Below are 27,621 nucleotides of genomic sequence, written 5' to 3'. Positions count from 1 at the left end.
GTGTCAAGCTTTTATATATTAATAAAATATAACAATGCGTACATTCATATAACTAGACATTTTTCGATACACAATTATACATGGTACATTTATCTGTTATCAATTATGATTGTTAGATTTGTACAAGACATAGGTTATAGTCGTAAGATAGACTCTTCTAATCAATAGATGAATTAATTTGTTTAGTGGAATGGCACAATTCTTTCTAAATACCGGAACAATGAAAATATAGATCCTGTATCGCATAAAATTGTGAATAGTAAATTAATCTTTATTATCATTATTTAAAACTTCATAAAGTATTCTATATATTCAGGAGATCAATTACTTGAAGTTTCAAAAATCGTGTAACATTGCCTTGGTGATACAGTAAACAGAATACAGTATCAAACCTAAATACTTTTGTTACATTAGTTTCCAGACACAATTAATAACCTACAGATGAACAAGAAATCAACATTATTGCACAATCTTGATACCACGATTGTAAGCCTATTTAAAATTTTGTGCCACAGTATTGAAGATGAAAAATAGAACAGAAGCGACATAATGACTCAACGTTGATATTGACAATTGCACTTATGAACCTGCTTTACAAGTGTGTGGTGCAAGAAATAAGTCTACTGGAAAAACACATTTATTTAAACATTTTGACAATGTTTCCAAACAAACAAACCACATAAATAATATGGTGGTTGAAACAAACTACACATAACTTAACACCTTTAACTCATCACAATGTAAGTACATTATAGCCTTACTACAAGTCTTAACTTGAAAGTTTTCCTTCATCTTTGGGTTACTCATTACTAATAAATTTAATATACGCAAACCAGGCTTGTCTTTAATAACTTACTTTATGACTAATACTAATAAATAATTGAAATAAGAAGGCAAAACTTAAATAAAGCCTACGACAATCGACAAGTTTATCAGATGTAAAATCAAAATGTTTTATAGCCAGTCTATACATAACTTACATCAACCATATAGAGAAAGCATTCAGACCAAAAGTGGTCTAGTTAGCTGGGTTGGAACCATTTCACTCCTTCTCCTGGAAAATACAAACTATGACACATGGGGTGAACTAATCAAAACTAGAATTAAGTCAGTGGGAATGCCCAAAAACAAGTTGGGCCTAATGTAAAAAATTTGCTCTAGTTGAAACAGAATTTTTAATGAAATTATGATTTCATTCAATGTTTATAAGTTGAATAGATTATAGATTTCTTTTGATGTAGGCCAAATTATCTAAATTATTACAGCAACGTCTTGCAAATTTGCTACCAAATAGCTTGGCAGTCCAGATTTTCCAGTGAACCCGAAAAAGAAAGATCTTCATAAAGATCTTCACTGACCGTAGGTAACCATTCAATTGGCTAATGATTTTATTCATTCACACTCAAATATTCAAAAGACTATAAACATCACTATTAGAGAAGACTTAAATAAATGAGTGATAAGGGAATTACTCTTCAGTTAGGTTAGATAGGTTCAGGATCATATGTCAACAATCTAGAAACCTTCTACACTCACCTGAGGTAGTTAGTATCTTGAGGAGGGCTGGCGCGGTTGGTTGAACTGACTTTGCACAGCAGAACTGACTATGTTACCAGCAGCGTCACGCACATGCTGGTTACGCATGATCTCCGAAGTGAACTCCTGCTGTGCCTTGGCAAAACTGGCTCCAGTAGAGCGGTAGATACGGTGTACCTGTGGATATAGTAGAGCTGGTTGAATTTATGTTCACAGCAGAACTGACTATGTTACCTGTTGCATCACATCCTGCTTCTGTAGTTTCCAAGTAGCTCATTCAATCTTATTTTTGAATAATCTACTGATCTAATGGACTTGGTTTACATTAACTAAAAATACCATAATATTTAAGAAGTAATAACTGTATTGTTACAGCAAACATAAGTAGTTATTATCTTTTGTTTATTTACCTTGGCTAGGAGCAAGAAATCAATAAAGGCAGCACAACAGAAGCCAGCGGCGACGAGAAGCAAGAAGATTCCAATCACAATGCCAGAGGGAGTTCCATCAAAGGTCTTTAGAGCTGTGGCGAGCCCACTGCAACATCATTCACACCTTTAGTTACTCTGTAAGTCTTGTGCTTATACAGCCTATTTACTTAACTTGTCTTGTCGTAGGGGCTAATATTTATCAAAAATGTAATAAGCTAGACATAAGAATAATTTTAACTTGTATGCTACTTTAAATACCTACTATGGTATTAAAGACTAGAGAATTGAGGACTATCTTATTTAAAGAGGTGAGGATACGCACATCTAGTAGACTGGCTAAATGGCCTTCTAAATTGATGAGACTTAATTTCAATTGATGAGTACTTTGCTTGGTTTTAACTAAAAAAGGAAAAAAAAAATAAAAAGTATCAATAAACATCAGTACCTAACCCAAGTGATTTTGTTTTTAACAACCGTACACAGTGTTAGTTGACTTGGTTTGTGATCAAGTTGTTAAAAAAATTAAATATATATAATATATATTTTTAATATATCGTCTTAAAAGTTACCTTTTTGGAGGGGAAAAAGAATTTACAAGCAAGGAGAAGCAAAGTGCAAGTGTAGTAGGCTTAATAGGTCATCATTGATTCTCAAATTTAGGTAACATACATGTGATGAACGATATTATTTATTCAAGTCACAAGCAATCCCACTTAAATTGAAAGAAATGCTCGTTAAATACATCACAATAACAGCAACGAATACTTTTCCATTATCACACCAGTACTGGCCTTTGTGGTGATCACATGACCACAGTGATAAGAATGAGCTCACAACGTGTTATAACTACTCACCAAGTGCCGGCGCCCGGTAGTCCCAGGGCTTGAAAGATGGTGATGACCATCTGGAAGAAGAATATGAAGAAGAACACCATAAAGTTGAAGGAACTGTCACTTCTGCAACACAACACATCTACAGTAGAACCTCAGTGTTATACATCAAGACTACAATGGTGCATCAGTGGAGAGTCTAAACAAGTTGTTATTGCCATCAAACAATTTTTGACTCATGACTAGCTGAATAGATACAGGTGAGGCTCGACTATCCAACCAATACCAGCAAAAACAAGGTCAGATGACAATAACACAAAACATAACTAAAACTTATTATTTTAACGATTCTATGAATGATATTTATTGGTACATAATGTAGAGTTTACAAGATTTATGTTCAGGCGATTTGTCATGAATAAAATCATCCTTGTTAGATCGCCGTCACCGTGTAAGTACTATAATAAATAATTAACAGACACATTAAAATCAAAAACTTCATTTCATTTTAAAGCCAATAACTAATAAACAAATATGTGATCACACTAGGGATAACAGGATATAAGGAGTTGACAAGTTTTCAAGCTACTAGCGCCTTTATATTCATTACCATATTCTTAGGTAGTGACTTTGCCACACCAAGAAAAATTAAATCCACAAAGTTTATTCGAAGCTATTAATTATTAACAACTGTTACAGTTTTTTTTTGTAACACTACATTTACTGACAATTAAATAGTTAAATCTAAAATGGAGTGATAAAGTCACCAATACACAATACTTCTCTGTACATGATTGTGTGTTGATTACCTGAAGGCTTTATAGATAGGACGGTACCAGCAGATGAAGGAGAAGGGAGTGAAGATGAGAGTGTATATCACTCCTACACCGAAGGTGCTGAAGTCTGCGTTGTGAAGGATGAGGAGCAGACCTCCGATAACATTGATCACCATCAGTGCTGCGTGGACTGCACAAACAGACAAACATATTAGATGTTATATATTGTATAGGCTAATGTAGAAATGTAAGTAAATATTCTTTGCATAGCTGGGTGGCTGAGTGGTTAGTACTTGCCTGGTCATTAAAGGATTACTGGATCAATTAATTATGAGAAAAGCTAGAAGCTTTCTGAATGATTTGTAACTGTATTCAGCTGCCATTAGCCATCAGCAGGTTTGATAAATGATTCCGAAAACATCCAGCAGATCTTATTTAAGCAAAGATAATAAACAGTAACATAATTTATTCCACACTCATCCTTCACTCATCTTGGTCCTAAATTAGGCTGACTGGTGTGTTGGTGATAAATATTACAGCCATCCCTAATGGGATTTGTACTGATTTATGCATGCATTTTAATGGAAGCAATTTGGTAAATCCGTGATCATATTGTGCCTGAATGAAAAATTAGGCAAAATGAAAACAAAACTTTTTGGAGGTTGGTATGAATTCAGGATGAGGATGAGAGTATGGATGTTGTTTAAGAGATTAGTTGTTGCAGACATTTTTTTACCACGGTGATCACTTGATAGGAAAAATCTACAACAGGACTTCTATTACGGTCAATTATCCGTATCATGAAAAAAACTGTTTTTATTAAATGTATCAACAAAACAATTATTCTCAACTTACACATCCAGAGATAATACAGGTTGCGCACAATTGGTTGAAACTCAACAGGAATCTCAACGTTGATGTCTTGATAGAAACAAGGTTGAAGACCACAACAGTTGTTCTCTGGTAGCGGGGGCCAATTGTTTCTCCTCACTGTAAAATCATAAATCACTGTATAACTCACTGTATAATAATAGTTGACGATGAAACTGACTAAAGTCAAGTGAATAAGTGATTGTCTTTGAACCCGAAGGTTACTCGTTCGATTCTCATCTGGAACGACAATGGACCTAGTTTTCATTTGATGGGTTACTTACGACGCTTTAACACAAAAAACAATCAGAACAATAGTACAATCCAAAATAAATAATACAGAACACACAGATCAATTTAATATTTGTTATGATTCGTTTTTGAAGGTAGCATGATGATCAAAATACGGCAAAATTTATTGGGTCAAACTTGCCATTATATACCCAAATTACAATGATCAAACTCTGTAGAGTGTTACAATCAGACAACCAATTTTCAAACCAATAGTTCTAGTTGTTTCAGCTAGCCACCTGACAACTTTATCCTTATCTATTGTTGGAAGCACTCCATTCTGGACCTTGACTCAGCAAACATTGTGTCTGGGATTATTTGAAACTCTGTTAATTTCTCCGTCCACAATAAATGGCCGGAAGGAAGTTGACCACAGAAGACCTAAACTACTCTTCAATAATGATCCATCATCTTTGAAAAACGCCTTTTAGGAGGCATGTATTTTTCTGTGGGATGGATTATTATAAACTATTGTAGTTTGCTTGTTTATGGATATATCTTAATCAAATTTGGCAATTTTGTTTATTTCATACTAAGCTATTAACATTTAAATAAAAAATCACACCTCAATATCTTCCCTGTAGCAGAAAACCTAAGTAGGCTACTCACTAAAATTATGTGGAAATAAATCTGACAATTTTTAGGGAATATTTTATTAGTAATCAAGCCGGGTAAATGGAAATTCGCTTAGTCTGCAGGTTTGCTGCGACGGGGGTATTTATTAAGTACTCTTACTTAGTATTAGTTTATTTGACTTTTTCCATACATGTATCATGTTCACGGAAATAAAGCATTTCATTTCATATTACTTACATAATATTGATTAGTTTGTCAACTGAAACAATTCGTTAAAAAAAGGAGAAATTTTGATTTAATTTCCGTACGAAATGTTACAGGTCCTCCTAGTTATTGTTAATAGAACTTCAAGCTTAACACGCTTGAAGCGCTTTGGCGAATTTTCCATATAGGGAATAAGCTATTACCGTAGTACTCATGGTAAGACCTGGACACAGGACCCATTTACTTTTTCGTTTTGAGGTCCCTAGAGGCTAAAAACACATTCGGTAGCACGATAACTCTAGCAAAAATGATCCGATTTTGATGAAATTTGGTACAAATGTGTAAATTTACACTTATTCGAACGAGTTCGCAAACCAGCATGATCGGACTGTGGGAACGAGGGTTTATGGGGGGTTTTAGAACACAAACACAACATTTTACAATTTCTTTCCTAACCATTTTGTAGAGCTTAAAAATCAAATAATTTAGTATATTGAAGTGTAATTATGCGCCTAATGGTTACGGAGAAAATTCCAAAAAATTGTAAATTTAAAATTCCCATGTTATTCCTATGGAGAATAAGTCAACTGTTGTAGTTTGCTTGTTTATGAAAATATTTTGATCAAATTTGGAAAATACATTCATTTGTTACTTACTACATTATTAACATTTTACAAAAAAAAAAACTTGTTTACCCCCCCCTGTTGCAGCAAACCTAAATAGCCTACTCATTGAATTAATTCTATTTAAATATGGAATAATAATGTGATATTTATAAGGAGACATTTTAGTGTAAATCCAATCAGGCAAATGGAAATAAGCTTGAAGTCTGCAGGTTTGCTGCGGCAGGGGTATTATTTGTTATTGTTTGAAACTGGACACAGCTGGTTAATTTTTATAACAAAACAACAAAAGGAATCACATTACCAAATCTTGCATGGTTTAAATATTTTTTTGTATAAAAATATGCATTGTTCCTTTTTTATGTCGTCACATAGTAGCCTAAGACCTAAGAAACACAGCTTCATAATAAAATATATACGACTAAAGTGGCAAAACGCACCATTGTATGGGGCATTCCTGAGTTCTTCTTCTCTCCTCGCAAGCTCGGCAGCTTTTCTCTCTAGCTCTTCTTGTCGACGCTGAAAAAACAATATTCCAAATATGTTGATCTGTTTAAAAAGTACAGGTCTACAATTAGAACATAGTTTAGTAAAGGGTATACATGTACTCCTAGGACGCATTCACTGTAGGCTGTACATACATAGTGTTTAAGAGAGTAATATAATGTACAATCTAACTAATGACCAACAACACGACTATTTAATACCATAATAACCAAATTCTTTTTTTTTCTATAAAAATAGAAAAATAATTAGGCTTGATAAAAAAATTGCATTGTCGTTTTAAATGACCTCATAGTCTAGGCTAGACAAACATTGACATAAGTATAAACTTTACAAACAAATCAAGATAAAACTGTTCCATTAAGGTCAAGGGGTTTAGTTAAATCATAAGTTAGAATTATGAGCACCAAGAATCATAACTTTCAATGATATTTGTTGGTCTAGTGATAATATCTACATCTAAATTCTAAACATAAAATGTCCTTAATTATTTAATTGATTGCTATTGTAATTCTTTTACTTATGTGACAAAAAAGGTCACCAATATACGAACTTAAAAAGCAGTTCATCAATTTAAAAACTTAACAATTTTAATTTAGATGCCCAAACTTTTGAAAAACTGTCTGGGTAAAAAATAGTAAATTGTCAAATAAATGATAGTAGTCCAGTAAATCTGTCAGAAAATATGGGGTTGCTGTGCAAAAGGTCGGGTAGTTCTGATTTTAGCGAATTTCCCATATAGGGAATAAGCTATTACCGTAGTACTCATGGTAAGACCTGGACACGGGACCGATATTTTTTTTGTTTTGAGGTCCCTAGAGGCCAAAAACACCATCCGTTCAAATTCATATATATATATATATATATATTTATATATATATATATATATATATGTGTCCGTCAGCACGATAACTCAAGCAAAAATGATCCAATTTTGATGAAATTTGGTACAAACGTGTAAACCTACGTTTATTCGAACGAGTTCGCGATCCAGCATGATCGGACCATGGGAACGGGTGTTTACGGGGGGTTTTATGGGGTAAAAATAGGTTTTTCCCATTTTTGACCCAAAAAACTTAAAATTTTGCAATTTATTTCCAAACCATTTTGTAGAGATTAAAAAAACAAATAATTTAGTATATTGAAGCGTTATTATGCGCCTAACGGTTACGGAGAAAATTCCAAAAAATTGTAAATTTAAAATTCCCATGTTATTCTTATGGAGAATAAGTAAACTGTTGTAGTTTGCTTGTTTATGAACATATTTTGATCAAATTTGGAAAATGTTTTTATTTCTTACTAACTATTAACATTTTACAAAAAAAAAAACAATTTTACCCTCCCTGATGCAGCAAACCTAAGTACTTGTTAAACTAATTCTATTTAAATCGGGAATAAATGTTATATTTTTAAGTAGACATTTCAGTGTAAATCCAATCAGTCAAATGGAAATTCGCTTAGTCTGCAGGTTTGCTGCGGCGGGGGTATTTGGATATGTTGTTAGTATTGGGCCCATAACATAAAATCCAAGTTATCCACCTCGAGATGCTGCCGCTCGCCGCGGGGCGCGCCACTTGTTATCGAAATATCAAACATATGGCAATTCCTATTGTTTTTCACTCCATCTCGCGAACCGCTCATTTTACCAAAAATTTGATATTATTACATTAAAGAAGAATAAATTTGTGACAGTTTAAGCCCAACAGCAAGTATGTAGCGTAAATAATGGTCAAAATACAGACCATCAAAATAAATATATTTTCCAAAGACCGATAAAAATTGTGGTTTTTTCAATATTTCCACAATATAGTTGTTTGAAGCAAACACCGTATTGATTTAGAGAGTATGCCAGTTTATTTGCTATTAATAGAAAATAAATGAAAGTACGAATAAAAATACCCCCACCTCAGCAAACCTGCAGACTAAGCGAATTTCCATTTGCTTGATTTGATTTTCACAAACCTATTTAAATAACATTAGGTTTAACTGGTGCCTAGGTTTGCTGCTACAGGGAGGGTAATATAGTATATAAAATAATAATAGTATGATAAGAAACAAATAAATTTACCCAATTTTATAAAAATGTGTCTATAAATAAGAAAAAAACAATAATTAAAAATCTTCGCTGTTGGAATAACTTGAGGTTTTTTAATTTACATTTTTTAATTTTCTCCGTAACTAATAACTGTAAAAAAACATTTTAATGTACTAAATTATTTGTTTTTAAGCTCTTCAAAATGGTCTAGAGATACATTGTAAAATTGTATGTTTTAAGGGTCAAAAATACGAAAAACCCGTTCTTAACAAAAAACCCCATAAAGCAAACCGTACCCATGGCCTGATCAAATCAAATCAAAATCTGTTTTATTTCCAAAAATTTTTTTACAATACATACATATACAAAATACGAACAATAGTCCCACCTGCAGACTAAGCGAATTTCCATTTGCTTGATTTGATTTTCACAAACCTATTTAAATAACATTAGGTTTAACTGGTGCCTAGGTTTGCTGCTACAGGGAGGGTAATATAGTATATAAAATAATAATAGTATGATAAGAAACAAATAAATTTACCCAATTTTATAAAAATGTGTCTATAAATAAGGAAAAAACAATAATTAAAAATCTTCGCTATTGGAATAACTTGAGGTTTTTTAATTTACATTTTTTAATTTTCTCCGTAACTAATAACTGTAAAAAAACATTTTAATGTACGAAATTATTTGTTTTTAAGCTCTTCAAAATGGTCTAGAGATACATTGTAAAATTGTATGTTTTAAGGGTCAAAAATACGAAAAACCCGTCCTTAACAAAAAACCCCATAAAGCAAACCGTACCCATGGCCTGATCAAATCAAATCAAAATCTGTTTTATTTCCAAAATTTTTTTTACAATATATACATATACAAAATACGAACAATAGTCCCGCATAGGCCGTAAAAGACCTGTGCGCAGGACGAGCTCTATTACAAATCAAATTAGGAATATTCTTAAAAATTAAAACTAAATCAATCAAAATACTATTTACAACTAAGCTATGAGACAGCTACAGGAACAGTTAATGCTAAGTAAAAGGTAGTCGAGTGAATGGAGTTGCAGTTACTAATGTCTGTACGCTAAATATTGTTTGGCGTACTTGTGTATTTATTATTGTTATGTATTGTATACTGAACTGATGAGTGTCTCAGACTTATCGAGCCTAATCTCCGACAGCCAACTGCTTACTGAACGTTTATAAACTGGAAGAGATACCTGTAGATCGCTAATCTCTGATGGTATATTCCTATACAAAAAAATTCGCAATATAAAAGCATTGGTAAGGTTTGCAGACTTGAAAACTCGGGGTACCTGCATACCTACATTTACAGCTTTTGTGGTGGGATAGTTATGTGTGATTGGCGTCACTATCAAATCTTGATTGGAGTAGGTATGTACAAGTAAAGTTTTGATAAAAAGTTGACGCACCGAAAGTAATTGAGTGTTTTTTAATAATAAATTTGTAGCTGTTGAATTAAAAAGATATTTTAATAATTAGTTTTTGTATGACAAACAGTGGCTTTAAAATATTGCTACTAGCTCCTCCCCATACTATAATTCCATATTGAAGTACCGATTGGACAAATGCATAGTATAACATTTTTATTTCATTAATGTTAAGAATTTAGCGTACGTTTCTAAAAACATAAATTAATTTCCTAAGTTTTGTCTTATACTTCAATGATCATGCTTCGCGAACTCGTTTTAATAAATGTAGGTTTACATGCCGAAAAACAGACCTTCAAAATATACCTTCAACGGCAAAACTACTCTTCCCAAAGCTGTCAAATGTTTATACATAAACATTTAAGCTAAGCTTTGGGTACAATACTTTCACATGAAAACAAAATAAAACAGTTTAACATAGTTAACAGTTTATTGAGGCTGAAAGATCAGACAAATAAGATATTCCAATTACAATCACTCTACAGATCTTCCATGCAGCGGGTAATTTTTCCACGCCAAGTGCGCCCATCTATACAGGACATGCTGAATATGAATTGAAATACAGGATTGATATTGAAGAACAAAAAAAAAATTCACAAAGATCGGAAATTTCACTACAGGACGTACAGACAAGTTCTGGTGTGGAATTTGGTCTGATTAGGCCATCGAACAGGCCCTCATAAAGACAATGAAAAGCACTGGTGGATTGACTCGGGGACGAGGGATAACAGACAAAATGTTGTAACTTGATGGGCGCTTGGGATGATCCGTCCTCATCAAATCTGTAGGAAGTTGAGAAATATTATAACAAATTACGTCAGTTGAACATTAACAGTGAGCAACATGTTGACGTGCGCCATTCTCGCATTGCTCAAGACAACGAAATTGATGAAAAGATTCAATAGTGGTTTCCTCAACACACACCATTCAATATAAATGATATGCTGATTATTAGCAAATTTCCCTTATAGGGAATACGCTATTACAGTTGGTCTCATGGTAAGACCTAGACCCGGGACCGATTTACTTTTTTCATTTTGGTATTCCAAGAGGCCAAAAATACTGTTGGTTCAAATTGTTATAACATATATAAATATATATATATACCGGGTGTCCGAGAAAGACTCCATAGTTTTAAACATACCTCACAATACTATTGTTCAAATGGATGAGTAATAATCATTTCGTGCTGTGTAGAGTATACTTCAAAGTTTTAGTTTTGTACGTTGGCAATGAGTTGCGTACACCTATTTGACCTTGAACATAGTTTTGGTAATAAATTATAATACAAATAATAAAATATTAATGATAAAAATTAGTAAGAATAGCTTGCACGTCTGCAGGGCTACAAATGGTTCGCATATTGAGGTGTGATAGTGTTAAAATAACTTTTATTTTATTACCTTTCATTTAATGTATCAGCATAGCCTTCTCTATGGTATCAGTCGTTGAAAAGTAGTTTGTATCTAGTACAATAAATAAATAAATTTTCAAACTAGGTAAGTTTTTTGGAGACCCAGTATCCAAAAAAAAACTAAAGATTTTACTAAACTGTATCCAAAAAAGTTATTATCGTCTGTTAGCACGATGATTCCCAAAAATCATCCGATTTAGTGGAATTTGGTACAAACATTACTTTAATTTGTGAATCAAGAGATGGACTATTTATCATATTTACTTTGTATTGTAAGGGACTTAGCCTATTGCTTTTTCTTAATGGCCTATATAAATCATTGAATCATTGAATCATGCACACATACATTTATTTATTAAAACGAGTTCGCAAAGCATGATCGGCATGATAAGGCCATAGGAACGGTTGCTTTATAGGTATTTTGCCGGTAAGAATATTTTTTTTCATTTTTAACCCTCAAAACATACAATTTTACAATTGTATCATTAAATAATTTTGTAGAGCTTAAAAACAAATAATTTAGTACATTAAAATGGTTTTTTTTACAGTTATTGGTTACGGAGAAAAATAAAAAATGTAAATTAAAAAACCTCATGTTATTCCAATAGCGAAGATTTTGAATTATTGTTTTTTCCTTATTTATAGACACATTTTTATAAAATTGGGTAAATTTATTTGTTTCTTATCATACTTTTATTATTTTATATACTATATTACCCTCCCTGTAGCAGCAAACCTAGGCACCAGTTAAACCTAATGTTATTTAAATAGGTTTGTGAAAATCAAATCAAGCAAATGGAAATTCGCTTAGTCTGCAGGTTTGCTGAGGTGGGGGTATTTTTATTCTTACTTCATTTATTTTCTATTAATAGCAAATAAACTGGCATACTCTCTAAATCAATACGGTGTTTGCTTCAAACAACTATATTGTGGAAATATTGAAAAAACCACAATTTTTATCAGTCTTTGGAAAATATATTTATTTTGATGGTCTGTATTTTGACCATTATTTACGCTACATACTTGCTGTTGGGCTTAAACTGTCACAAATTTATTCTTCTTTAATGTAATAATATAAAATTTTTGGTAAAATGAGCGGTTCGCGAGATGGAGTGAAAAACAATAGGAATTGCCATATGTTTGATATTTCGATAACAAGTGGCGCGCCCCGCGGCGAGCGGCAGCATCTCGAGGTGGATAACTTGGATTTTATGTTATGGGCCCAACACTAACAAAACCGATGAACAAAACCGATGAGTCAGGAAGTGGTGCTTCAGCAGACATCACGGTCAACACAACTGAAGGTGGGACAACAACCTCTACTGACAAAATGTCTTTTGATAAAAGTAGTACCTGTAGTGTAGATACTAATGTAAATAGTAGTGATCTTCAAAAAAACTTAACGTCAGCAACCCAAGTGTATGTAACTTAGCTTTAGATAAACGTGTAAATAAGCCAAAACAATTAAAAAATTTAAAGTTTAATGTAAAATATAAAAAAAATATTCTAAAAAAATGTTTGTTAACTCACTTAAATATTCAGGGATCAAGTTTAAGTAAATTTGTTGTCTTGAAAGTTACTTTAGATCATTTAAAACTTGAACCAGAAATTGTTTGTTTGTCAGAACATTGGATGGATACAAATGATGTTCACTTGCCTAACTGTTTTTCCTCCTATAAGCTAGCCTCAGTTTACCACAGAAGTGTAAAAAGTAGGGGAGGGGTATGTATTTTTGCAAAAAATAATATCACTTTTAAAGAAAGGAAAGATATTGATTCTATGGCAATTGAAGAAGCTTTTGAATGCACTGCTATTGAAACAATGAGTAATGAAAAGTCAACCAAAACAATATACATTGTAATTTACAGGACTCCGAATGACCAAAACCTAAAGATTTTTTTCTCAAGCTTTGAAAAACTATTACAGCACCTTGAGGCAGAACAACATTTGTGTCCAATATACATAAGTGGGGATTTTAATATAGACATGCAAATTGATGATGAAAAATGTGTTAGGTTTAAAACTTTGTTTCAGTCTTTTGGGTACAATGCCATGATCAAGGAGTATACTCGAATAACACCAACTACAGCCACTTGTATTGATAATGTAATTTCAAATGTAAATAGTATTGATAAGATTTGTGAAGTAGTGGACTTTGGGATATCTGACCACTTAGGTCAGGTAATTTGTCAAAGAAATGAAATAAGGCCTAACCAATGTAAAAAATACTTGTCGAAGCGGGTCATAAAGAAGGAAAACGTTCTTGGTATGTTAAACGGTCTGATTGAAGAGAACTGGACTAATTGCATGTCAAACCTTAGTTCTAATGGTAGTTTCAATAATTTCTTTGGAATATTCTATGATTCTTTTTTGAATAATTGCCCAATTAAACAGAAATCTCTGTCAACAAATGGGAGAAATAATCAATGGGTAACAAAAGGTATTAGAATATCCAGTAAAAGAAAATGGGAGCTTTATAAAATTTCTAGAAATAATACAAATCCTGTTTTCTTAGAATACTTTAAAAATTACAAGAAGGTTTTTAAGAAAGTAATTTGGGCAGCCAAAATGAGGTACAACTTAAATTTGTTAGAGAATAGTGATAATGTAGGTAAAACAACATGGAGCATTGTAAAGAGAGAAATCGGTACAAATTGTAAAACAGAACCTTGTCTAGGAATCAAAATTAATGGGGAGGTTATTGACGATCCTATAAAAGTAGCTGATTGCATGAACCATCACTTCATTGGTGTAGCAAATAAGTTTCAGTCCCAGGTTTCGGTGGCAGATTCAATAGCCAAAGCAAAAATGGCAACTCTAAATGTCCCACATGCATTTGAATTTAAGATTGTCTCTGAATCCGATGTTATCTCCTGCATCAATCGATTAAAGAATAAAAGTTCAACTGGCTGGGATGAAATTCCTACAAATGTAATAAAATCATTGGCTTCTTCAATTATAAAACCACTCACTCATTCTATCAACATTTCACTGCTGACAGGAGTCTTCCCCGACAAATTGAAGTATGCTCAAATTATACCTATATTTAAAAAGGGGGACTCGGAAGAAATTTCAAACTACCGACCAGTGGCTCTCTTACCTGTGTTTTCAAAAATATTTGAAGAGGTTGTTCTCTCACAAATTGTTCCATTTCTTGAATCAAACAATTTATTGAACAAGAATCAATTTGGTTTTCGGAGGGAGAGAAGCACGTCTGATGCAATAGTCAATCTAGTTTCTGAGGCAGTGGAGGCCTTGGACGGATCGCAGAGAACCTTTGGTGTTTTCTGTGATTTGTCTAAGGCCTTTGATTGTGTCAGGCATGACATTCTCTTGGAGAAATTGAGATTGTATGGGATATCTGGATCATCTTTTTCTTGGTTTTCTAGTTACATCACTAACAGATATCAGCAGGTTGTCATCAAAGATAAATCCGGTGTAAAACATTTTTCTGAATGGAGCTCAGTAACCCATGGTGTTCCGCAGGGATCTAAATTGGGGCCTCTTCTGTTCATCCTCTACATCAATGACTTGTCTTTTTCAATTTCTTCCAAAATTATTCAATTCGCTGATGACACAACAATGCTAGTAAGAGCACCTTCTATTTTTTCTGCAACTAACATTGCATCCCGAGATTTAGATTCCATGATAACTTGGTTTGCACAAAACGGACTACATCTAAACTGTTCCAAAACTCATCTTCTTCATTTCCATAATCCACAACTGAAGGCAGGTGAGATAACAATCAAACTAAAATCAGGTGATTCCATAAAATCTTCTGCAAATACTAAATTCCTGGGTGTAAACATAAATGAAAATCTAAAATGGTCTGATCATCAAATACAAATTAGCTTGTCTCTAGCAAAAGCACTGTTTGGTCTAAGGGTGGTTTATAAGTCTTCGGGTTTGCATGCAGCTCTTGCTGTGTATCATTCTTATTTTATGTCTAGGTCTTCCTATGGTATTATCTCATGGGGCAGCTCCCCCATTACCAAGAATATTTTTATCTTACAAAAAATTGCCGTTAGAATTTTAGCTGATACCAGACCACGTTCCTCTTGCCGCCCCCTTTTTATTCAGATGAAACTCTTGACAATTTATGCAGTTTATATTTTTCAACTGTGCATCCTTGTAAAAAGAAATTATAAGGAATTTATGTTGAAAAATTACACTCATCAATATAACACCCGACACAGGAATGATCTTCAATATCCTGTGCATAGAACAGCTCTGTATGAAGGATCGCCATGGTACATGGGTAGGAAAATTTACAATAACCTCCCAGATCAAATTAAAACTGAAGAAAATATGTCATCCTTTAAAAGAAAACTAAAATCTTATCTCATTCTCTTGTGTCCTTATTCCCTAGATGATTTTATAAAAACTTAGCTTTAGGTTTTATGGATTGATAAAAACAAAGAATTTAGCATAAGGTATTATTAGATTGTAAAGTGGTATTGACATGTCATATGTTTATATGTGAAAATCACAATCTTGTAAACTTATGTGACGAATAAACATTTCATTTCATTTCATTTCACTAACAACATATCCAAAAATCAGAACTACCCGACCTTTTGCATACCAAAATGTCTTATTTTACTGGACTAATAGGCCTATCATTTAAAAATAGAGTTTTAATCAAACAACAGGATATGGAATGAAATATAACTTAATCACTGGGTATAATTGATTTTACTGCAAAGACAGCTGTCCTTGAAAATTATTTCCTTATGATAGAACTGTAAACTGTCGAAATAAAGAGTAAAAAATTCACAATATTTAGCCTACTATTTACTTACGTCTAATTCAGCCTGGAAAGCAGATGACAAAACAAAACATTCATATTACCAAGTGCTTAATACCTTTGACTATCCAAAGGTCAATGATAACCAACTACAAAATTATAGATAAAATACCTTAAGTAAAACACTCTTTGTAAACTAGTATGCTACAGTATTAGATTAAGAAAAGTGTCTACAATTAATTGATCTATTCATATCCTTCAAACGTTTACAAACTGACCTATTAAATATCAGTTTAACTTGGTCAGTGCTATACTACTATGATAGTAAACAACTAAAAGTTAATGTTGTTTTAATTGTTTAATGTATTTAATTCTTTTCTTGTGTAGGCCTATTGATGTACATCAGAGTGCCCAGGGTCCCATAAAAATAAAATTCAAAGACAATTCCTGGTTTTCCAGGTTCAAAATTCAAAAGTTTCAGGACAAATTTGCCGCTCCAAGAAAGCAAAACTTATCCGTAATTACTGATATTGGCTAGTAAATGAAAACCCCTTTTGCAAATTTCATGTTAAGTTCTTGAGATCGTAACCATCTCAGTGATCATATCTTTCGACCACGGCAACATCGGTGATGTTTTCCCGCTATGGCGGTAATATTCGTCATTTCCTGCGATCGCGGCAACATCAGTGATTTTTTCTTACGAATGCGGCAACATCAGTGATGATTTCCCGCGATCGTATAAAAATCCGTAATAATCTTCCACGACCGCAGCAACATCAGCGATGGTTTTCCATGATCGCAACAGCATCCATGATAATTTTCGGCAATCCCAGCAGCAACCGTGATGATTTCCTGCGATCGCGGCACATCTGTGTTGATTTCCTATAATCGAAGCAACGTCCATGAAGATTTCTGGCAGAGTGGACTGTGATCACCTTCAATGACCATGTCAACACCTCTGCCTCTGGTTATTTCCCGGGATCGCGAAAACATTCAAAGTTCCCAGTTCTTAACAAAATTCACGTTTAGTCACATATTTTTTCCCGGTTTCTAGGTGAGATGAACCCTGTATGCACTATAAGATAGGCTATCAGGATAGCTGTTTGTCTTCAAAAGATTTCAAAGTGGCACCACTGATAATGTGTATGAACTTTTCAACAGTCGTTGAGACAATTTAATGATTATTGAACACACCAAACAGTTTAAATACTTTTAAAATATAATCATGTACGGATAATTCGCTGCTAATAAATGAAGTAGGCCTACGACTTATGGTTAAGCTGTGGTCTCACCTGGAACTCAGCGGCCGACAGTTGCTGGGGCTGTGTCTGCTGCGCAGTCTTGGCATACGCAGGCGGGGCCACCTCCTGTGTGGGCTGCATGATAGCAGGCTGTGAGGAGGGTTGGTAGGGTGGGTTAGCTGCGCCTCGCACCGGCTGCAATAAAAGTAACAACAATCTACTATACTACACCATAGTCTAGTAAAATTCCAGGAAATGCAATGAAATCTAAAAACACAAATATTCTGTTTTATTATTGTAAACGGCTATATTACTTTGGTAATCACAAAATATCTGAGTTTATTAACCGCTATCATGGCAAAACCTGTGATATTTTAACAGGACCACTTTCTTTCTAAAAAGATACAACCTGAAAAGTTAACCAATAGAATTCTAATGAATTGAAGCTCAAAACTAGGCTACTGCCTATTAGGTTAGGCTACTTAATTGAGCTTATTTCAAATTTTCCAGTTCTATACTAAATTTAAGTAACTTAGGCCTACAAAAACATTCCAGTTATCTTGATTTCTGGTCAGCTGGATACCCTTGATACCTAGTTGAAACACATAGCTTTGCTTTTAATTTATCTACAGTACACGATTTTAAATCACGCAAAACGAGAAATTTCTGTGACTTCAGTTGAATTTTTGGTTATCATTCAAAAATTGTAACCCGGTCCCTTCCTAAATTCATGAACAATTTACAAACGTTTTTCTGGTCTTCAAAATGCATGTACAATCCCGAGATTTTCCTGGTTTCCAGAACAGATCCAGATTTTACCTGCAATGGGTGATTCAGATCAGCCGGCCATCCTTTTAGTGAGATTTGGATTAGTGGAACCTAGATAAACTAATCCCTATGTTTACATCTTCTGCTGAAACTAAATTTTCATTTTTAACAGTGTTCACTTCCCTAAGTATAACTCAAAGTCTTAAATAACACAAACAACCAAGGCCTACTTACTGCTGCATTTCTCTGAGGTGCTTGGTCTGCAAAGGGATTGTAGTCTTCTAATCCCTGGGTAGCATTAGTGGCATGTTTTGTTACCTGGGTCACTGATGGGTCCTGCAAAAAAAGTTTACTAAACTTAAAAAAACAGAACCAATGAACCATTCTTGTTCCAAAAGAAATGTGGAAATTGAGTCAATCTTGCTGTGTTTGTTGTAGGATAATTTTTTGTTTGGAGAGTGAACAGCATGTTTATAAAGCTGATCAACTTATGTTAAGGAGAGAACCACCTTGAACTAATGAACTTTCAAACTGTTACTTATACTTACTGTGCAGCTGGTATTTGGTAAATATACAGTAGGTAGGCCTAGTGATGTGCGATACAGGTCAATGTATCGATAAGCAGTATCAATATGTATCGGAGCAGGATGTTTCGATACATGTATCGTATCTTATCTTCAGTTGTATCGATTTTTACCCGTATCGGATGAAATATTGTATATTATTTGTTTATTTATAATTTTAAAAAATTTTAAAGCTGCAGTTGAATTTGAATGATACCAGATGAGTCACTACTCAGAACACTGACCCAGACACAGGCGGTGACAGGTGGTGACGCGCTACGGAAAATGACCTGACCTTGGCCTACTTGGAGTGGATTTGGCGGGCAAAAGCATGACTCATAATGGTAATGCTCAATTCATAACAAAACGAGGAAAGTCCTACAAACATATTTATGATAACCCAACCTAACATAACCACCACAGCGCGCTGTCCCTAAGTAAAGGGCGGCCTCCGTATAATACCAAAGTACAAAAATGTACGTATTTAAAACAATGTCTAGATAATATAGGCCCTAGTGTACAGTACACTACTGCAACATGTTACCAGCACAACTGTGACAGTGACTGATGGCGGTGAATGGGGAATTGCCACTTTCCAGGTGTCTGGCCGAAAGCATTGAGAGGGTGATAACTTATGGCACGGCGCTACGCCTCGCTGTTTACATACTGTATTAAGTAGCTAGCCTATATTTTCTGCGCATTTTTGATATCGTTATTTCATTGTATTTCACCCACTATTTAATTGTGCAAAAACAGTCTGGAAGTTGCATAAATTAATGAGTCGGTTCATTATAACCTAACCTTTACCTTCCTAATCTAACCTCACTTCAAAACACTTAATACAGTCACGAATCCGCATAAAGTCCGACCTATCTTCCTCACATGCCTTTTCTGACATAAACTGTGATTTAAACATTAATATTAAGGTTGGGTTGGGTTGGGTTAGGTTAGGTTAGATTAGATTATGTAACATCATTTGTTATTTAGTTTCATGGTTTGTACTTTACTGTTTGGCTGTAGGGGAGAGGGGGGCAAGAGTGGACAAAAAATACATTTTATTTTTTTTAATTTTTTCTGTTGGTTAAATTAATTGAAATCAACACTTAATGTAACCTTTAACTATTTGTTATCAACTTTGCATACTTGATAAGTAAGATAAAACATTTTTTAACTATTTTTTTTATAAAATCGTGAAAAACTGCACCGTGTCCACATTTGCCCCCACTGGGGGTAAAAGTGGACATTGTGAGTTTTTTTCGGGGTAAAAGTGGACAGTACAAAAAAAATAAAATTTTGCAAGGGAAAAAATATTTATTAATGTAAACACATACTATAAGCTTCAGTGCTTATAAAATAACAAAAATTATCAATGAAAATCAAAATAAAAATGCAAATTTACATTTATAGAAAAAATTCTAACTAATAAGCTTCAATTCTTGTTACTTTTTTCTCAACTTTCTGAAATTAGCCCATGTTAAAGCCAGAAAAATTATACTTAAAATTAAAAACACTTATGGCCCTTTCTGTTCCTCCAACAACATTTGGTTGAGGCAATTTTACAATGATATCAGAAATGTCAATAGTACTTTCATCGTCAACTGCAGGTTTTACAAACTTGTAGGTGTAGTCCTTTCTTTTTAGGAAGCTGACTGTAAAATCTGTAAGACCAATTTTTTCACTGACTTGTGCTACAAAATACTTAATAACTTTTTTACCAGCTAACTTCACTAAGACAAAGTCATTAATATTCACATTTCTTCCATCATGTTCTACCTTTTCGCCAGTCCCTTCTGGTTCACTGTCACTAGATTCTGAGAAAGGGCTAAACCCACCATCATCGCATAGTTCCACATCGTCAACTTCTTCTGAATCACTTTCAAAACTGCCTATCAAATCTCTGGGTTTAAGTATCTTATTCTTTTTGTTTTTCTTCAAATCTTTTTTTACAGATAGGCTTAAATCAATTTTTCTTTTAGACCTACATTGGGCTTTTTCCTTCTTCATTAATTTTAATCTAACCTCCTGTTCTATTCTGTTCTTCTCCGGTGTATCTGTAAGCACACACGATTTCCCCTTTTTTCTCCCTTTGTTGATAGACTTTTTCCGTTCAGACCTGGGAAATGGTCTTACTTGCTCTGGACTGACGGCGGTTTTAAGTGTTTCCAATGGAAGTCTCTTTGGAATCGTTTCTTTGATACCGGGTACAGTTTCATCATTAGATAGGCCTATGCCTGTATCAGGAACATCCAAGTTAACTGGGTCTATGGCCATATTTTCTAATAGACCTAGGCCTACTTCCTTTGCAGAAATAGATGCAGATGTCCCAGGTTGAGAAATGTTTTCTTCAGTTGAATCTACAAAACCGCTAGGCAGATCAGCCTCCCCCATAGTGTCATCTTGTTGATTAGGTCTATCTGTAACTGTTGAGGGGGCAAAGTCATCTTGTGTAAAAACTGATTGGTTAAATGGTTCAATTCCAGTTTTTTGAAAACCAGAGATAATGTTCTTTCTGCAGAATGCTTCATCAAACGGAATCGAAGACAAATGGGCGATATTGTATATGCTTATATGTGTCCCTGGGTTAGAGCTTATCCACCTGTTAAAAGCAGCTTTACAGGCAGATTTGAAGGGGGCAAACACAGCCACATCAAGTGGTTGCAGTTTGTGGGAAGTATGTGGAGGGAATGTTAACAGAACAATCCCATTCTGCCTGCAGTAATCAATTGTATTTAAACTTATATGCGATTCGTGATTGTCCAATAGAATCAGTATTGGATTTTCTTTTGTTGGTAGCTTATGTTGTGCAATATGTTTGATTACTTCATAGAAAACATCTTGGTTCATCCAACCAGTTCGGGAGGCAAATCCAACACTGCCATTTGGAGCACCGATAAGGAATGAAGATTTCATATTCACTCTTGGGTAAATATATACCGGGGGGATAGCATTTCCAGCAGCGGTTACAATGCCACACACCGTGACAAGTTCACCTCTTTCTGCTGATACAGTTTGGCCTATTTGCTTGACACCAGTAGGAGCTACTACTTTTGGTGATTCTAAAACAGTGGTTAATCCAGTTTCATCCACGTTGATTATGTTGTCAGGCTTAAATTTGTTCTTTCCCCTCACCATTTCAAGGTTTTTGAAAAAAGTACTAACATTGTGTTGATTGAAGTTTAAATTACGAGCGATACTTGTATTTTCGGGTTTTCTTAAACTCAATCTTGGGTGTTTTTTCATGTAACCCTTCATCCAATCCAGTCCAGCTGATTTGTTCGTTTCCCAACTTATTGGTAGTTTCCGTTCCAACTTTACTCCGTAATCATATGCAAGCTCTCTGACCTGCTTATATGTCAGGCCATACTGAAGCTTACTTGATTGAATCAAGTAGTCCTCTAACATATCTTCTTCTTCAGTTGAGAACACCTGCGGATGGCTGTACTTGCTTTTGCCATGGTTTGATGTTGTAGGACCAATATCCGGATGGCCTGGCTCTAGTGGCCCAAGTTTTTTTAATCGCTTATGCAGCATGGATTTTTTTAAGCCATGATTGGCTGCTGCTTGTCGAATGGACATGTTTCCATTTTTCACATCTTCTAGGGCTGCCTTAACTGCCTCTTCTGATATTTCAGCTCTGTTAGTTTTTCTTATATAGTTCCGAACCATCTTGAAACCTAAAAAAGAAAAACAATATTTTTAATCCATTTATTTTAGGAGTAGGCCTGTGGGTTATTGATTTAGGGGGACAATCACGAGGCTATACTTTTAGCACACAATTTCTATTCTATGTAAATATTGAAAGACTTGGCCTACCTATTTGTGTACAGATATTATATAGGAAATTTATTTTATATGGATGTATAATAGGGCTGGAATTAAATTAGTTTTCACTCATAGCCTACATTTAGTAAAAAACCATTAATCTGCATGTGATACCCTCTTAATTTAAATTTAATGTCATAGGCCTAGGCCTATTGGCATTTAGAAGTAAGAAATATGCAAAATGCTAAGTGAAGTATGAAATAAAAAACCCTCGGGGCAAAAGTGGACAAAAATACATACGTCCACTTTTGCCCCTTAATTTGTGTCCACTTTTGCCCCATGGGCTGTTTTTTAGTTCTAACCTATCTAACTGATTTTAGGTTAGGTCAATTGCTTACTTCTCAATGCCAATTTATTCCTTAAAAGTTGTACTATAAAGACTTTAAATGCAAGATCAACTTTAAAAATGGCTTGGAGGCCTTATTTCAATATAAATATATGAGTAAAAATTTACTTTTAACCCCTAAAAACACAAAAAATGAGCTTACCTTCATGAGGTCATGTCAATGTGCTCCAAACTTCCTGTGTACAATCCAAACACTAGAACTATCTGGTGACTGGAATTTGAACTTCCTACTTCCTGTACAAGGCGGGAAATTCAAACTGTCCACTCTTGCCCCTGTCCACTCTTGCCCCCCTCTCCCCTATATCTAGCTAACGAGTTCTCTTATAAAACCGATTTATGGAATCATACAGCAAGTTTGGTTGGTTTGGTTAGTTTAGAACAGTTTCATTTCATAATGAACCATTATTTTTTCCTCGTGAAATCATACAGCAAGTTTGGTTGGTTTGGTTAGTTTAGGACAGTATCTTTTCATAATCAATAATTATTTTTTCCTCATGTAATTATACAGCAAGTTTGGTTGGTTTGGTTAGTTTAGAACGGTTTCATTTCATAATGAACTATTATTTTTTCCTCTGGGAATCGTACAGCAAGTTTGGTTGGTTTGGTTAGTTTAGAACAGTTTCATTTCATAATCAACGATTATTTTTTTTTCTCAACAAGTGAGTGTTCATGAGATCTACATGTTGAAATCTTAACTGCAGTACTTTGCTGTAAAAAACGGGTTTTTACAAGAAATGCAGAGGGAATTCTAGGGGTAATTGTGGTACAGTGACCTGTCACTGCAACTGCATTGCTATTGTTTTGGTTTGTGGTAAAACAGATGATGTAATTGTACAGATTTCTGATTGGCAGATGATTTCTTTCGTGTAGTAATCTGATTGGCTGGTGGTTTCGTTGTTAGTTTTTTGTTTTTAACCGTCTCCATGACTCCATGTTGTTAGTTCTTTAAGTGAAGTAGTGACCAAGGAGGACGAAGCTCAAATTTGTGTTTAATTTTTATTCTTATTGTGTCAGAAAATCGCGTTTGGACATTATGTAGAAAACGGGGTGATTCCTGGTGAAATAAGTAAGTATGTGAATACCTATCAATATGTATTTGTTGGACGAAGTGATTTTAATTTTCGTTGTAGGCTAGGTTGCTGTTGCTGGTTGGCTATCGGTCAACCAAAGACATGGTGCTCTCCGTGCTTGCCGGTTTTGGTTATCTTTGACTTTAAGTGAGACAGCAGTAGGCCTAAATTATATGTCGAGTGCATATTCCTTGTGAATTTTTCACATCGATGTAGTGAATCCAACATTCTTGAAGTGTGGAATTGTGTAAAATTGGTGTAGGCCTAAGTTATATTGAGGTTTTGGAGGAACTGTTGTTAGGTTTGGTTTTATTCAATTCCAGTCCATATTTGAGACTGGAATTGCTTTTCCCCCAATTATTATCCTCCAAAACTTCATTTTATACACTTTTTACACAATTTCACACTTCAGAAAGTGTTTTTAAGCTGGGGTCTGGGTCCTAAATTTTTACCGAAAATTTTGTCAATCCAGTAGTCAATGATATTAGGCCTACTTAGGCTAACTAGTATTTTTAGCAGCATAAATATTTAAGAATAGAGGCGATTCATCATCATTCTAGCAACATGTCATTTCAAAGAACCATAAACTTAAGCCTAGGCCTAGACCTGATGACTCATCATTGGGTTTCAGGGTATCATTACTAACAGGGGATTCACTATATCAGGTATTCAATAAAATTAACAAAGCAATATTTATAATACAAAAGTGTAGGCCTATTTATAAGCACAACGTTGCATAATTAATGAGCGAGGCTACAAGAATTTTAGAGCCATCTTGCCAGGATAACCTAAGTTATACTTTACAACTTACCGCAAACGGATTGTCAACAGTAGGTTCACCGAATGGATTATCATCAAACCCTGACATTTTTAACTAATTGAAACAGTCTACCTAATATGCAAAACTAAATTTAATCATTAAATAAGGAAATAAGTAGCCGTCATTAATAATACAACTGGCACTTAAAATATCAGCCCCTTCTTGACAGATAATGTCAGTCGACAGTCAGTATCAGTTTTTTTTTCAGATCAGATCAGCCAGCAGTAGAGCAAGAGCAGTAACAAACGAAGAAACGATTACGTAATAACGTTGGTCAGCTTAGATATGGAGGAGCAATGGAGCCTACGTCTCTTTGGTTTATAGATGAGACCTAACGTAAAAGTATACTATATAAAAGTGTCTCCGGTTTCTTAATTTACCCACTTTGAGATTATTAATTATTTATGTTCATTGAGATGACGTTTTTGTTTTCATAAAGGTTGATTCACACAGTCACGGCCGCCTTTAACTCCAGGGGCCCATTTCATAATAAAGTACAAACTAATATTATTAGTAAATCAGCTGATCGCCCAATGCAAATCAAATGGAAATTACAAGTTACAAGTTGTAACTTGTAACTTGTAGTTTATTATGAAATGGGCCCCAGGCCGCGGCCTTCGAACTGGCAACGTCGCAAGTGGTGTTGTAACAGCTGTTTTTTTTTGAAGCAACTAATGGTATTTGTGTATTTACGAAATATTGATTACTGGACTATGACAATATTGACTCCGCTTAAAAATGTACATATATAGATTTTAATTCATATTATTGTTTCAATTTTCAATTTTGTATGTTTTATTTTCAATATTTTAATAAATTTATGTTCATAAATTAAAAATTAAATCAATAAAGTGCGAATTAATGAGCTGATGTCACCTGTCTGTCATGTTATCTTATGAAACGTCTGTCACAGAACAACACCACTTGCGATGTTGCCAATTCTACCAGGCCGCGGCCTGTGTAGTTAAAGGCGGCCGTGTATCAGTTCAGTAACAGTTCCAGTTACAGTTCAGTCTCAGTTGCATCCGAAATTTCTCAGTCTATTAAATTTTCATCGTCCATCTTGTTGATTGTTACAAACAGTACTCAAGATATCAACACAATCATTTAAATAACAAAAGCACTATTTTCTAACCTCAAACAGGTCCGTCAGGCGTCCGAACAATCAAAAAATATCGGTGGAAAGAAATCGGCGTGTATAGAATATCTTGTAAGGATTGCCCAAGTAAATACATAGGGCGAACAGGCCGTGCCTTCCAAACACTAACACGATATAAAGAGAACACCGACCAGATCCTAAACACCATAAACAAAAATCTACGTTTGCTCAACACCTTGTAGATTCTAATCACTCAATGAGTGATATTAAGACCGGCTTGGAAGTTTTACATTATTGCGGGAAAGGTAATAAGTTAAACACACTTGAGGAGTATGATATATATAAAATGAACATAAACGAAGAACACAAGGAATACATCCTCAACGATAAACTACAGTTCAAGTCCCACTCCCTCTTCAACACTGTTATCTCACCAGGAACAGCTGACCACCGAGCTGATAACAGAGAAGGATGAGACGAAGCTACATAGCCCGTGTCCAGTCTACCTACAACCGCTGCCGTGCCATGTCATGATAGCGCTATCGTGTTATTTCGTGTTTTGAATGTTCCGTGTCCCGTGTTGTATTTTATGTTTAAATTATCAACTAGTCTCGTTAACTTCCTGAGAAGGTGTGTTAATCTTGACAACCTCTTTGCCACGTTATCCACATGATCTTTCCAACTCAGCATTGGGTAGATCGTAAAGCCTAGTAGATTTACCTTGACAACGTACCGGTACTGAGCTAAGTTTGAATGAAGTGAGCACAGGATTTTTTGTGTCATCTGGTCTTAGTTGAGTTTTAATTTGTTTGTCTCAAACTATTCTTTTGCTGCCCTAAACATCACTTCAGCTCTTTCTGAAGCAGTTCCTGGATTGCCACCAACAGAAATTAGGGTAGTGTCATCAGCAAACCTGAGTGCATTGCCACTTAGTTCAAGGTAGTTTATGGCTATCAGAAAGAGGACAGGGCCCACAACCGATCCCTGAGGCACCCCGTGAGGAACATTGAGCGCTCGGGACTTATTAGCTCCAGCTATATTGAGACGACCTGCTGTCTGTTCTCCAAATATGTCACAAAGGTGTTGTAAACTGCACCGCGCACCCCATATTTATTTAATTTGGCAAGGAGAATGTCATGCGAGACGCAATTGAATGCCTTGCTCAAGTTACATATATAATGTCAAGGCAACAGCGTTGGTATCCTCAAAAGGCTTGTTGATTGCGATGTATGAGCTCAGAGACGGCAGTGACAGTTGATCTGTCTTTACGGAAGCCGTGTTGAAGATTGGATATCAGGTTATTGCTGTTTTACTGTTCTATGAAATGGCGACCATACAAAGTAGGTATTTTATGCCAAGTATGAATGGAGATGAGTGTAGGATGAGTGGCGCGATCTTGTAGTCTTGTTAGTGACTAAGGCCGACATTCCTTAGACACAGCTGTTAATTAATAGCCCATACAGCTAATGGCAACTAAGGGACCTACAGTTTATAGTGGAATCCGAACCACATTTTTGCCTTGGCAATTACGAATTGGTCTAATTATCAGGATAGTACTGCAGATAGTCGTAGTACTCACCCGTGCGGTCGTTAATCCACACTGGG

General features: G+C 34.7%; 2 protein-coding genes across 3 annotated transcripts; both read right to left on the bottom strand.

Annotated features, from left to right (window-relative positions):
- Positions 1-621: 621 nt before the first annotated feature.
- Positions 622-25,085, bottom strand: LOC129002893 (secretory carrier-associated membrane protein 1-like). 2 transcript variants are annotated; one of them, XM_054431003.1, is made up of 11 exons: positions 24,909-25,085; positions 18,531-18,632; positions 17,580-17,723; positions 16,343-16,354; positions 6,578-6,656; positions 4,429-4,563; positions 3,607-3,763; positions 2,822-2,923; positions 1,947-2,073; positions 1,537-1,713; positions 622-1,054 (listed from the first exon to the last, which is right to left on the bottom strand). In XM_054431003.1, the coding sequence occupies exons 1-10, from the start codon at positions 24,963-24,965 to the stop codon at positions 1,546-1,548; spliced, it is 1,083 nt and encodes a 360-aa protein (XP_054286978.1). In that variant the 5' UTR covers positions 24,966-25,085; the 3' UTR covers positions 622-1,054; positions 1,537-1,545. The 2 variants fall into 2 exon arrangements, with proteins under 2 accessions (XP_054286978.1, XP_054286979.1); XM_054431004.1 differs by lacking the exon at positions 16,343-16,354.
- Positions 20,220-23,282, bottom strand: LOC129002892 (uncharacterized). Its single transcript, XM_054431002.1, has 2 exons — positions 23,170-23,282; positions 20,220-22,533 (listed from the first exon to the last, which is right to left on the bottom strand). Exon 2 carries the CDS (start codon positions 22,523-22,525, stop codon positions 20,324-20,326), a length of 2,202 nt encoding a protein of 733 aa, XP_054286977.1. The 5' UTR covers positions 22,526-22,533; positions 23,170-23,282; the 3' UTR covers positions 20,220-20,323.
- Positions 25,086-27,621: the final 2,536 nt, after the last annotated feature.

Source organism: Macrosteles quadrilineatus, unplaced genomic scaffold (assembly GCF_028750875.1).
Source record: "Macrosteles quadrilineatus isolate MER2022 unplaced genomic scaffold, UCM_ALF_1.0 Scaffold_9__3_contigs__length_116548681, whole genome shotgun sequence".
NCBI lineage: Eukaryota > Metazoa > Arthropoda > Insecta > Hemiptera > Cicadellidae > Macrosteles > Macrosteles quadrilineatus.
Note: the sequence above shows the minus strand (reverse complement) of the source record. Positions and strands in the feature narration are given on the sequence as shown.